This window comes from Epinephelus lanceolatus, chromosome 21 (assembly GCF_041903045.1).
Source record: "Epinephelus lanceolatus isolate andai-2023 chromosome 21, ASM4190304v1, whole genome shotgun sequence".
In the NCBI taxonomy this organism is placed as follows: Eukaryota; Metazoa; Chordata; class Actinopteri; order Perciformes; family Serranidae; genus Epinephelus; species Epinephelus lanceolatus.
The window spans coordinates 24,339,576-24,353,524 of record NC_135754.1 but is presented as its reverse complement, the minus strand read 5'-3'; the positions used below and the strand labels follow the sequence as shown (position 1 = coordinate 24,353,524).

The 13,949-nt window shown below is 41.3% G+C and overlaps 1 protein-coding gene across 2 annotated transcripts in view; it reads left to right on the top strand.

The window, feature by feature from the left end:
• Positions 1 to 13,949, top strand: part of LOC117247241 (disks large homolog 5-like) — a 49,836-nt gene that overhangs the window by 4,838 nt on the left and 31,049 nt on the right. Inside the window, exons 2-5 of one of the 2 annotated variants that reach the window (XM_033611637.2) lie at positions 5,543 to 5,611; positions 8,075 to 8,228; positions 8,608 to 8,751; positions 11,750 to 11,933. In XM_033611637.2, coding sequence (XP_033467528.2) covers positions 5,543 to 5,611; positions 8,075 to 8,228; positions 8,608 to 8,751; positions 11,750 to 11,933 — 551 coding nt within the window. Of the gene's footprint in view, positions 1 to 5,542; positions 5,612 to 8,059; positions 8,229 to 8,607; positions 8,752 to 11,749; positions 11,934 to 13,949 lie in introns of both variants that reach the window. The other variant, XM_033611636.2, reaches the window with a different exon arrangement.

The following is a 13,949-nucleotide window of genomic DNA, read 5'->3' as shown; positions in this document are numbered from 1 at the left end:
CTGTGCAGGACTTAGAAAGGTGTGTATCCCAGAGGGCTTGTTTGTTTTTTCAAGTAAACAAAGATATTCCTTAGTTTTATATAACCATAGCTTCAGGGCTCTACACAGAAAAGACCTTTTGTTTACAGATTGTTCCAGCCTTTTCTTGAAGAACAATAACGTGACGGCAGCACATCGCAAGGGTGTGTATCTTCGCTGACGTGTTAACTTGGCTGTGTTGTGCCACTGCAAAATAAGACTGGATGTCAGGTAGGAGGAGGGTGAAATGCTTGATGTTTCAGGGTTTTCTTTTTGTTTCATTCGTTCTTGATCTTCTCCTTATCAAGAGGGTAACAAGCTTGGAATAGCCACAATTTTTTTCAAATGGACTCAAAGGAATACTTTGCTGATTTCCAACCAGCTCTGTATCCTAATCATGTGGGTAGTATGTGCAGTTCAACTATAGTGAACTTCCCTACATCTTCCCAGCGCTCAGATCTCACTGCTTGCCCCCAGCTCAAATCCAAATGTTCACTTGCTCTAGGACTGTTGCTCAAACTACAGATTGTACTTCCACATTTGCGCATGCCTGCCACCACGGGCACAAAGAGTACATAGACATGGCGCATTTAAACCCTCCCCATCTCTTTCTCTGTCTCTAAAATGCAGACCAAATTGTAAAACTAAGCAGTGTGGATAAAAATAAACCAATATTCTGTTACTGTGTTGCCTATTTCTCGCCTAAAGTTTCCAGAAACATATTTTAGCTTACTGTTTAACTGTTATTCGAGATCCTTTGTTACCAGCCAGCTGCCATATTGTTTCCTGTGTCAAAATGGTCAAGTTTGCATTACATCATCCCCCAGTTGGAGTGTTTATTGGTCTGGTGCGGTGCAGTGCATTGGTAATTGTAGATTTTGATGCCAATGCTCTTTTCCCCTGTTTTCTCTGGTCAGCTATTTAGCTTTTACCACAGACGATAGTTAAATGCAACAACAACAAGCACTTTTTTGCAGAGTCAAAACATTATTTCAGTTGCTTCATAAGGTTTCAAGCCCCAGTAGTTATGTAGTGACAGTTTCAAATTTCTTTATACAAGAAAACAAGAATCTGAAGGCACGTTAGTGACTCTTTGGAGTGATCATGGTCATGTTAAAGAAATCCACACCGTTATACCCCATTTACACCAAAATTAGCATGCGTACGTAGGTTTTTAAAATACGGGTAAACCCGCTAAAAATAGGCTATAGACTCTTTTCCCATTGCCAGTAGACCAGATCTGTGCACATGGCTCTTGGGAAGAGGTAGACAGTTTGTTATCTCTTACTTACTCAGTCTGTCTTTCAAACTTGGTGTAGACTAATATAGATTTCGGCACTATACAGCACACATTTTATTGCAGTAAAACATTGAGAATAGCCTTTCTACATGATAAAAACCATTTTCGAAGTGAATATCCACAGAGATCAACAGAGTCTGAATTAAATTATTATTCAATTGTGACAAAAATAGTTGTCTGTTCGTTTTAAATTGATTGATAATCAACTGGACAATCTCTTCAGCTTTAATGTCTTGTTTTGTCCCAACAACGGTCTGAAATGTGAAGATATTCACTAAACAAAGTAACGGATAGATAAAGCATCAAATCCTCACATTTGAGAAACTGGAAACAGTAAAGGTTTGGTATTTTTTTGTTGTAAGATATATTCAGAGTAACCTTTTAACATAATTGAAACCCCTTTTTGGGGAATTTCCAAAGAGATCAACAAGCTAATTTAATTCTTATTCAACTGTGACATACATGCAACCTCAGAGAGTCCCTGTTTTCTTGCTTAAAGATATGTGAACACTACCACTATATAACTATATAACTACTGCAGCTTAAAACATTAGGAAACAGCTAAAAATGTTTTAACTCCGCAAATAAATGCTTGTTGTTGTTGCATTTTAATCGATGTTTGGCAAAAATGGACATTGTTTTGTGATGGGACGTCATTGCATCTTGCCAGTAAAGGGGCTAAAATTAGCATGTCCACCTGGGTGTTGTGTTCCCATCAATGCCGATTGGAGCCGGGGGGGATAAATACCCCTGACTACTGCAGAGTCATTTGACCCAGGTGTGAATGTCGATTAAAACCATTCCCATCGCATTAAAAGCCAGATGTTAGCAGGCGTTGGTGGATATTTTTGTGTAGTGGGAAAGGGGCTTAAGAAAGATAAACCAAAATTTTGGAGGAACTGATATTTTGATTAATTCTCAGGGCACTAATAGTACTTGTACAAATGACAATTCATCCAATGTGTTGAATGGGAACTTTGAGAAATCTGGGTAAAACTGTCCCTTTAAATGGTCAGCACCCCTGAGATGAATTTGCAGTTTTTTGACTTCTTGAAACAAGAGGTCAAATGGACAAGACTACACTTTGTCTTGTCAGGGGACACTTCCTGGAGCTTGCCTCATCAATAAATAAGAAGCAGTGACATCGGGGACTCGTACTGTATAAAAAGCTTTTGAGCTTTTAAACCCAAATGACATTTAACTTATTGTGGAGCTGTCAGATCTGAGTAAAAACATGAACCCATTTTCATGGAAAAGGCACAGCGTTTTCAGTGTTTCTTATCCGTTATCAGTGGAGCAGAGTACCAGATGTGATCTTTAGATATCAGCACTCTGCGTTGGCGCTTCTGTTAGCCCTTGAACGTAGGTCAGAATATGCACCAAGTTTGCTGTGACTTTAGAAAAGAAACCAGCCTAAATGAGATACTTGAGTGGCGAGGGTCAGACCACAGTAAGGTCCGTGTCACATGACTTCCACACGGGCAGAGAAGTGAGTGCGCTATGACACAGTGAACCTTGCCCATTGAGACACTCTCTGCTCAAACAGAGTCATGGGAAACTTAAGCTAGAGCGAGAACAAAGAGAGCTTGATCCATGGGATGCCACGGTTCCTGAGGCACATCAGTCTTTTTTTTTTTCCCCCCTTCTTTTAGTGCTTCGCTGGGAAAAAGAGGGGTGAGCCATGTTAGCTGGGCTCCTTCCAGTCTTAATCAAACTCATAGTCTCCTTTAGCTAGTGGGAACTCAGCCAGCCAGGGATTGATTTAGAGTACTGGGACGTGGGTAAATAGAATCGTTTGTCATGCTCCTGCTCCAAGTCGAGCGCTAGACTTTACATCAGGGGTGGAAGTTGCTGATGTAACTGAACTATAAGCTGCTCATCCCATGGCCAAGTTACATCTCAGTAAATGTGCACTGCTGGCTGTTTGATCAAGACTTGCGCAGTCTGTAAAACATCTCAAGCATCATTAAAATCCCTTTTTTCCCTGACACACTTAAAGGTGGAAATGTGTGGAGGAGCTTATTAGACTTGATGAAGGGAGCTAACAGTGGGGAGTAGTGTTGAAACATTTTGACAAAACACTGACTGATAACAATTTTGACAGTCTGTTAATTGTAAAGTCGAACATGTCAAACATTTGCTGTTTTTTGGTTTATTGGAAAAAAATTAAGACTTATTCTTGAGCTCTGATAATTATTGTGATGGACTATTTTCAGACATTTAATAGATTTAAATGATTATCCACTTCATGTATGTTTTGATTTCAGACTATTGCCCAATCCTTACAGGATATAGAGTGGTGCAGGGCTTTATTTGTAGACCAACCTTGAAGTCAGCTATGCACTGGTTCCCTCAACAAAAAGCCTATGGGATTTTTCCATTGGATTTTGTATTATTGCAGAAAACAAAATGGCGACCAAAAGTTTATGACACTTGTACGTTTGTTCAGCAAGATAATCTTCACAAATGAACCTCACTTTTAACAAAAAGTGATCACCTCACGTAAAAAGCTAACGTTAGGCTATAAATGAACTACACCAGTGGTTCCCAACTGGTGGGTCCTGGTCCTAAAGTGAGTCTGGAGTCCATTTTGAATGGACCGCAAGTGACTGGCGAACGTGTCAAGTTTGTAAAAAATACTTTATTTGTAAGTACAGTGCATTTCCAGCACAGAGCTTTTATTTCTAAGTGCCATTTCTTGCTGTAGAGTGAGTGACTAACAGAGAGCTACTTAACAGAGACAGCAAACTTGCTTGATGACATGTCGAAACGCAACTATGACGCAGAATATATTAAACTGTGTGGACCTTGAACTAATGACTAAGGAGAAATCTGGACTTGTTGGTTGGGAATCACAACTACACTATGACCCCAGGAACAGTCCCAGGCTTTGAGGCCCATTTTCATAGTGGCCAAACAGTGGAATTACAACATCCGGGTCCATCAAGTGATGCCAAAAAGACTTTTTCCCATAGACATTGGGAATGCAGTGACTGTAAATCAGTGGATACATTTTTGTGTCACAGCCCTTGTGAAATGACTTGTTTTTCTCTATTGGGATTTGATCCATTGGGTCCAATAACATTTTGAAAGTCTAGAGGAGCTGCAACATTAATCATTTTATCCCCACCCAAGTTATAGGAGAGCTAAACCAGAAGTTTGCTACTTGGCCCACCAAAGTCTGTAGTGCGTTTGCTCTGTGAGCTTAAGATGCGTAAGATCAGGGTAATTTTATACCCAGGTTGCCAAACTTTTTTGGCTTCATGCACCACTGAGCAACTTTTATAGTTATGAACATTTAGACACTTGTTAGCAACGGCTTTTTTTAAGATACAAGTGAGGTGTTTACTGAGATATATTTTATGTTGTAGAACAAAATGTGAAACTCTCTAAAGCTTATGTTTAACTACTATACAGACATTATACAGATATTTCAGGCACCTAACCAAACGTGCATAGAGTTCAAGACAAGGGAACCGGAAGTGCAAAAATGCTAACTCATTTCCGGGTTTTAGGACTCATTCCTTCATCACTCTATTTGAAAGTGATATTGATATTTGAAACTTAAATAAATATTGTGATCCATCAGTCAATCGTTTTTATTTTTATCCTTAATATAAACATTTTAATAGGGCTCCTTTAATTATTATTATTATTATTTTTTTTTTTTTTACAGAATTGTGACTGATGCGAAAGATGCTATGCACACAGAAAATTCCTTTACCTTACCGGCAATGAAAACATATTGATTTCAGATTATTTACAAGTTACGTTTACGTTGTTTCTTCAAACAACACAATCTTCTCCATAGTGCTTACAGTGTTGCACTGGGGCTTCCTTTCTGTACAGTTAATTATGAATCACTGTAGGCTATAAAAGAAGGGGCTTTCACAGGGGGGAGACTGTGATGTTGTCAGAGGAGATAAAAGGAGAAGCTCTGAGGCTGCAGCCTCTTTGGGGCCCTGGCTAGTCAGTATTCAAGCTCTCTGCCCAACTGATAATTAGCCACACTCTGCTGTCAGCCCACAGTCCCGTCATCCCAAGTTGGGGAAAGTCCCACCTTATTATGCCTCCAGCTGGCCTTTTTTCAGTAAAGGCCCCTGAATGTAACCCAAGCCCCACAGCCTTGATGTACCATACAATGCTGGAGATAATCATCTGACTATAATGCAGACACGGTTGAGTACACTCACAACTGACTTTAATGTTTTGTTCGCCTTGCAGGGTCCACTTACAGCATCTTGTCCACCATGCCGTCGGACTCCGAGAGCAGCAGCTCGCTCAGCAGCTTAGGTGAGTGTGGTGCCCATGGTGGTGTTCAGGTGTCGGGTTCAGAAACGTCAAAAGAAAAACATTATGTTACTGGAAAAACAAGTATGTTCTAATATTTGTCAGATAATATTTGTCAAATAGTCATTGGTTGCTGCTTGTTTAGACTCTGAGCACATGCAAGTGATTACACAGATGTGAGAAGGATTTAGAAAACCTCTACCCCCAAACACACACACACACACACACACACACACACACACACAGACCTGTTTCATTTAGTCATTCTCTGAGGCAGAGAGGATTTGACTGGTCAGTGCCACCGAAAGGGAAACAGCTTTGATTTGTATCAGTGAGGGGAAGTACTGAGGTTAATGAGTACAATAACGAGGTAGATAAATAATGAGGTAGAATATTAAACTGATTTTGGCTGCAAAAAGTGTGAGCAATGATTAAATATGATACAGTAAGATAAAAGTTAGTGTGTTTTCGTGTAATGAATGTGTTGATTTTTGGTCCAGTAGCTGCAACAAGAAGCTCTTGCTTATAACTGGTTAATATTTTGTTCAGTCTTGCAAGAAATCTTACATCAGTGTTTTCATTTTCATTTTCACTCTGTCAAGTCTGCAGGTTTTCAGTAAAAAGTTGAAAAAAAAAACATGGAGAAGAGTTTTGTGAAAGCACATCAGTTGTACACTTCAGTCTATTAGCCTGATTGCACATTTAAAAGAAATCGATGGAGCCCCACTAACACCCCCTGTAGCTCCCCTGCGGTTTAAATCACAAACAGAAGGCGTTCTTTTGGTTACTGCCATTTATGTTGCTCAAACATGCAGTGAGAACATGGTAAAATAAATAAACAAAACAATTATGAGACTAGCAGAACATTCTGTAACAGTTCAAATTGTGAATTGTACCATAACGACATAACTGTATTGCCTAGATACGAGAGATGTAACATCAGTCAGTCAGTCGGGCGGCACTCTTGCCATGGATGGCCTGTTGCTAAACTCCTGTTTTGTTTTGCCTCTAAACTTAAGTGTGATGCTTGGTTAAGTATGGCCTCTATGTCGTTCATGTATGACAAGATAGTAGCTGTGCAACCAGGCTTCGTAATGATGATATGTATGTTGGTAATAAACAACGAGCATTGTGGAAATTCCAGTACAAATGTTGCTGTGAGGTTTTGACTGTTGTCTTCTTCCACACTCTTCAAGCTACTCAAACCAAGAAACCTAAACCCAAATTGCTTGTGGAAATATTCATAAAACAAATACAAACACAAAATATAGCTTGCATACTCGCATAACCTTTAAGGCTGTAAGCGCTCAAACGTATCATGTTAACTCCACTAGCGTATAGCTGTTAGCTACCGGGTTAGCATAGGCACAATGTAGAAACGTACAGATGTACAGGTGTCAACCAGAATGACCAAGTAGAAAGTGGCATCGAAATGTCTCCAGTCAAAAGAGGCTGCATTGGCTGCATTAACTCAAGGGAGTGAGAACGGAACTTCCAAGCTTTAAGAATCTTCGCAATTCAGTATTCATGGTCATGAGTAGGGCTGGGTATTGGTATTTGGTACATTTAAGGTGTCAACCAGAATGACCAAGTAGAAAGTGGCATCGAAATGTCTCCAGTCAAAAGAGACGTCTGATCCCAGCCCTGTCCGACTCCCTGCTGGAGCAGCAAACTTTCTGTTGCTGCTGTTGCCGGAGCGGCCCTCCTCCTGATGAATGGTCAATTCAGTGTCTGCCCAGTTAGCACGAGCTTGCACAGCAGCAGCGGCTCACATCGAGTTCTTAGACGGCCTCAACACACTCATAGTGACACTCAAACGACTCGACACTGTTGTTAAAACTGTTAATATGTTAGCCGTGTGATGCTAACAGTTAGCCCTGTCATCGTGTGTGTGTTTGTGCATGTGTGTGGGCGGTCTCTCACACTCCTGCAGCAGCAGCTACAACCCACACAGTCTGTGGCGTAGTGAAGTCGAGCACTGTGTGCTTGATGGAGTTAGCAGTTCACCGTGTCGAGATGTCCCCAATGCATTCAAAAGTGGCTATACTGCACACAACTCCGTTAACATAGGTATTGATTGACGTACTCTATTGGTATCTGTACGACTATAACGGTACTGGTACTGGTTCTGTAATTTTTTAAATGATACCCAGCTCTGAACCTGATCATGCAGCAGCATACCTTAAACCCCATTCTCTGTTGCAGCTGGCAGGTGTAGAGACACAAGAATATTAGTTACACTATGGAAACGTTAAATAACTCCTTCCAGACATATAGTCTTACATGTATGTTCTTGATTATACTCATGTTAATAAACTAAAAATCTTCTTTCATTTAACTCAAAATAATTAAATGAATTAGAAAGTATAACTGACTCTGATGGCAGCTGCACCCCCACCATTTGAGATCTGTGAACGGCACATGCCTCCAGTGACATGCTGACTCACACAGGTACGCCTGGTCAAGCCTCCTCCCCTCCGCCCGCTCACATGGACAGCCACCAGGTGAACGAGAAGATGGAGACGGTTCTGTTCCAGCTCAGGCATGTGACCCGGGAGAGGGACGAACTGCGTAAACGCCTGGCTCTCTCTTCACCTGGAACCACCTTCGATGACTGCAGGTACTGTTCTGATCTCATGCGCCTTGCCGCCTGTTTTCCAAGACAAACATTGACTGTACAGCAAAGCGCAGTGATCCTGTGTATACATGCACTCAGTGAATAGAGGCATTTTGCCTTTTCAGCCTTTAAAAGCAACAAAAAACCAAGTGGAGTAAAGTCTTACGTGACGCAAAGTTGTTTTAAAATATGCTCAACTCTGTAAAACAAGGGGTACGCATACAATTTTAATGATGCCTCTCTTCCCTCGTGTTCCCATGAGCACAAAGTTTGTATGATGTTTATCTCGCTCTTGCTTCTCTCCGCCTCCCGTGTGGCGTCTTAAAAACTCGATTTTAATGCATCACAATTTTGTCTCCCTTCTTCCCTCTCTGTGAAATAGACCAAACTCAAAAGCAGGTCATGACTACGAGCGTCTGAAGCTGCAGTGCATGAAAGCGATGGCAGACCTGCAATCCCTGCAGAACCAGCACAGCACCACCCTGAAGAGGTGCGAGGAGGCTGTGAAGAAAGCAGACTTCTACCAGTGAGTGGAAAGCCCTACTACAGGGCCTTTTGTAAATTTTTAAACAGCCGGAGCATTTGTGCTGTATGCGTTCGTGCTCCGCCTGCAGGGTTTTAGCTCATGTTCAGTTCTTCCTCTGACATATTCACAGCAGATTGCATAGAACAGATTTTACTTTTGCGAGAGTAATAGGGATGAAGCCTTTATACCAGTCCAAAAGCTGATGAGTTAAGCCTTGAAAAAATCCTCGCAGCCCTTCATCAATTTAATTTCATCTTTGTGATTGTTGTAGAAAAAGACTGTTTTTTTATTGTCTTCTTAGCGGCGTAAATCCCAAGTCGTCTCTTCAGACCAGAGGTTGAGAGCAGGGACTGAATTACTTCTCCATAAGTAATGCCCTTCTTGAAGAGTTCATGCCAGAGCATGCTCTGTAATCATCATCTGAAGCCTGTGTGCATGGCACGGCATCTGTGCCATGAGGATAATGCTACGAACACAGCATTTGTTGCCCCGCGAAATAAGCTGCGCCGAGTCGATGTGAAGGGGAGGCTGGTCCATTTGTGTGATTTAATGATGCCATACTGTCTCCAAAGTGTAGGGAGCCAACATCTGGCCCCAAATGCAAACAGACAGATGAAGGATTATTGCCATTTTTAAGCCTCTCCTTCTGGGCCCTGTTTGCACATCAGAGAAAGTCTTTATTTATTACTGCCCTGTCTGCCTCTGCACTTATCCATTCACACTCAAAACCATGCTCTGTGAGTGGCACATCACATTCATGCCTGATCAGTAAATCGTACCAAAATCAATAAGCCACTTAACACGGCTGGCATTAACACTCAGTAATGATGGAGGATTTTATTGGTCCTTGTTGTAATTCATGTCTGCACTGTTAACAGTTAGGCATCATTACATAAGAGGCTGTTTTTACTGTTTATATTGGCATAAAACTAATTAGCACATCTGAAGTTGCCTCAAGACTTAAAAAAAGAACAGTGTGATGTTATGACAGTATTTACCATGGAGCAGTTTTATTCCCCAGTACCTAAACAGTCCATATTAGGGTGCATCAGAGAGTATCTTAAAACTACAAATAGCTCCCTAGAAACCCAGAGTGAGCTTGAACTTGTCAACACCCGTAGCCTGTGTGTATTTGGTTAGATTTTTCTTACGGTGGGAACAAATAGTAAATAAGCATGTTGGATTAAAAGGATACAGAGCATCATAAGACACATAACTTAAAGTCAGTGGGCTCTATTTTACACTTGGCGCAAAGTTAGCACACAGCATAGCGCAACTGTCATTGCTAGTTTAAGGCCGACAGAGTTTTTATTTTCAAGACCAGCTCCCACTTTGTGTAAGTAACAATGTACTTGCACTCTCTGTGCGCCCGTGGGTGTTTAGGTTTTTAAATGACGTACCATCAGGCGCATTATTGGCGCAGTGCTATTTTGAGGCAGCAGAGAGCGATTGCTCCATTGACCATCATTGACCCGGTCTCAACGTGGAGTATTTTCCTGCATTTAAAGGGTGAATTATTCAGACAGTGAGACAGATACATAGACAGGTTCACAACACGTCTACACTCTGCTTATTACACACACAGGGATGCATGGATGGGTTGCAGGTGTATGAAATGATACATCATTAATAAGGGAAAACATTAATGTCATTTTTCAAAGTGTGAACATGGCAGAGAGCAGAGCTGCTGTCTGCCTCCCCAATAAGAGAAACATGGGGCACATTCCTCACGAGGAGCAGCACAACTTTATTGATTTATTTCAGAAATTACAGGTTAAGTTCTGTTTCCACTGTCAAGTTCATAGCTACAGTTTTAACTTTGGCTGCTTAAATGTCCCACGATATTCGCTGTAGTGATATTACTGCTCTCACAGCATTACTCTCAGCAGAAATCGCGTAGACATGTAAATAGCAGTGCAGCAGGTGCAGGTGGACCTGGCTTTTAAAGGGAATGGGAGATGAGACTGACTGGTTGAGTTCATGTAATGCACAAAACACTCACATGATTAATTAAGGGACTAAATACAACCCCTTTGTCCCCTGTGTTTTATTGTGTGCCCAGATTATGCACCATTTAACTATCATAAGTGGAGTTGGACATGCCTTAAATGCACTTGAATCATGCACTTTAGACCATATGCTATAGATCAGTGGTTTTCAAACGTTTTGTCTCCACGGCACACCAAAGGACAAACCAGAATCTCAAGGCAATAGTTTCTGTAATGTGTGTTATCACTCTTATCATGACGTAAGAAAAAATAAGAGGGGTAGCTTTCTTTACACTGTCTACTGATAGTTTCGGTGGTAGGTCGTCTTCGCTGGTGCTTCCTTTTAAATGTTATCATCCCTCGCACTGGCTGCCAATCAGGGCTTTTGATGTGTCACACACAAACTCCCATGGCACAACTGGATTGGCATCACGGCACACCATTTGAGAACCACTGCTATAGTTTGTATATAAAGGGCCCTAAATCTAAAAACTTGTTGGCATGGATTTGAGCAGAGCACATGTAAAATTACGCAGTATGCACACAACAAGGGAACTCATGTCCATTTGTTTATAAAAAATGTGTAGTGTTATTTCTGAGCAGTGCTGAAATGATTAGTTGATTGAAAGGAAATTATAGTAATTAACAGAAGTGTTCATAATCAGTTAATCATTTAAGTAGTTTATCAAGCAAATTGCCAAATATTCTCTGGATCCAGCTTCTCTAATGTGAGGATTTGCTGCCTTTTGCTGTTTTATTCATTGTAAATTGAATATATTTGGTAGCACAAATGAGCAACTTGTCATAGGCCGTTTTCTTTTATATTTATTTATTCTTTAAAAAAATAAAAAATAAAACAAATCCTATGTGACATAATCATTGAGTATTTGTTGGTCTGTGACTCACAAGGCAAAGTCATATTTTAGTTTGTCTAAAGTGCTGTAATGCTGATTTTAACCACGTCTGGCAGTGCCCACGGTCTGATGGTACTTGCTGTGGTGTCTCCTCAGTACACTGCACAGCCGTATGGCGGGCGAGCATGCCCAGCTGAAGGACGAGCTGGAGGCGATGAGACAGGACAACATCCAGCTGGTCAGGGAGCACAACCACGTGAAGCAGGCCTGCGAGGAGCTGAGGAGGCTGCATGACGATGACCAGAGAGAGGTGGCTGAGATGAGGATGCTGCACCAGCAGGTACCTATGGAACTGGCAGCCTCATCCACATTCACACTTATATAGCTGCAGATGGGAGTACATAAACCAGAGCACACACATATCTTCACACACTCATTTCCATCCCCACTGCCCTTGAGATTCAATCATTTGGATCTTGACATTTGAGACAAAAATCAATGTATTTCTCTCTCAGTGACCATCACGTCCAAGACGGCAACATCATTCTGAGAAATGGGGTCAGACAGGCTCGTCCCCACATGTCTCCCATCGATCAAAACATTCTTTCAAATTAGACAAATGACTCAACCTGCATCTTTTCCTGTTTCACCGTCGGACATTTTGTCTGACTACAGTCAGAAGGTCACATCATTAAATGTCTGCAGTGCCTTACATAACCATGGGGAATGTCTTACATGGCTCTGTGATAGCAGGCATACATGCCTCATTGTCCTCGTCAGGTACACTACTGTTCAGCGTCAGTCAAATTAGGAATCAAATTAGTTCAGTGATGTCAGTTCAAAGTCGACTTTTATTGTGTAGTCATTAGATGCCAGTGACCTACTGCACACTGTTGACCTACTGCACATGGTACTTTGTCTTCTGTGAAATGTTTCCTTTGTCTTGTAAGCTGGAGTAATTTACTGGAAAAAGAGAAACCGCATTTTGGAAGTGTGTTTAAGTGTGTATGTGTAAGAGTTAAGTTAGCGGTAGGCCTGCTTAACTGGTCTGGTCCAAATGATTCGCTGTTGCTTTTAAGTTGGAGACCAAAACAAGAAGTGTAGACATGATATGATGGACTGACAGGCATCTCATTCATTGAGCAGTTTTGGTGACTCTCATGTAAATGTAGGTTATTCTAAGTATCAGTCAAGACCAAAGGATTAGCTCTGGGTCTGAAAAGGGAAGCCAGTGCAGGAGTGAAGCTGCGTTCAGACCTAGAGTTGTCTTTCTTTGGTCTGAATCAGGGACTAATATTGTTACAGAGTTGCATAATTGCCTAGAATTGGTTCGTGTTCTCACGGCAGCATTTACAACCGGACCAGATAAAATGCCTTGTGCGAGAAAGCTGCTCTTGATTGGTCAGAATTTCCATGTGGGAAAAATCCAGGAAGTAAACAAAACGTTGAAGAAGAGTACACTTGCAAGATAAATGTGACACTTTCTAATGTCACAATGGAGGGACAACTACGCAGGTTGATTTTAGCGCTGCTCATCGTGGACTATATTGCTGTCATTGTTCATTTTAGTCAAACCATACAGTTTGAAAACGAGGCGCGGCTCCAACTAGAAAACAATGTTTTGATGCATTGGATGTGCTGAATGTGCATATTAAGGCAGTACAGGAGGAGGTGCACATTAATAATCCTCCAGGACTGTAACATGCTCATGTTTAACACAAACACTGTGTCATGTGACTGCAGTTGGTTCGGATTGAGGTTCTCATCACAAACGAACAGTACCAGAGTTCGTTTGTAACTGGACCGAGACCACCTCTTCAAGAAGGTCTCAGTCTGGTTGTTTTGGTGCACACCAGAGAGCGACTACTGTGTTCACACCTGCTGAAACGAACTGCACTTAGAGGGCAAACAAACTTGAATTCAGTTGAACCAAACCAAACTGGGCAGGTGTGAAAGCACCCTAAGTAAAACAAACAGGCAAATGCACCAAAGTTTGTTTGAACAGCACTGTTCAAACAAACTTGTTTTTACAAACATTGTGAAACTTAACAAGGAAACTTTTCTCTTACTTTTATTTGTTTTAATCCAGAGCAACAAGAAACAGAGTTGCAGGCAGTCTAACTTTCCTTTTCTGAACAAAAGCACCAGGGAAGCACTGCCATTTCTGTGGGAGTGTCTATTAAACTAAAGCTCTAAGATATACAGAATCTGGAGTGAAGTCTCTTCCTGTCCTGCTACCTCAGCACACAGTTGAGGGCCTAAGGCTTTAGTTGATTACTTAAGAGATTTAGTTACTTCCCTGTGCCAAGACACTGTTAACCTATATTTAAAACTTCATTGTTTACATTGAAGCTAA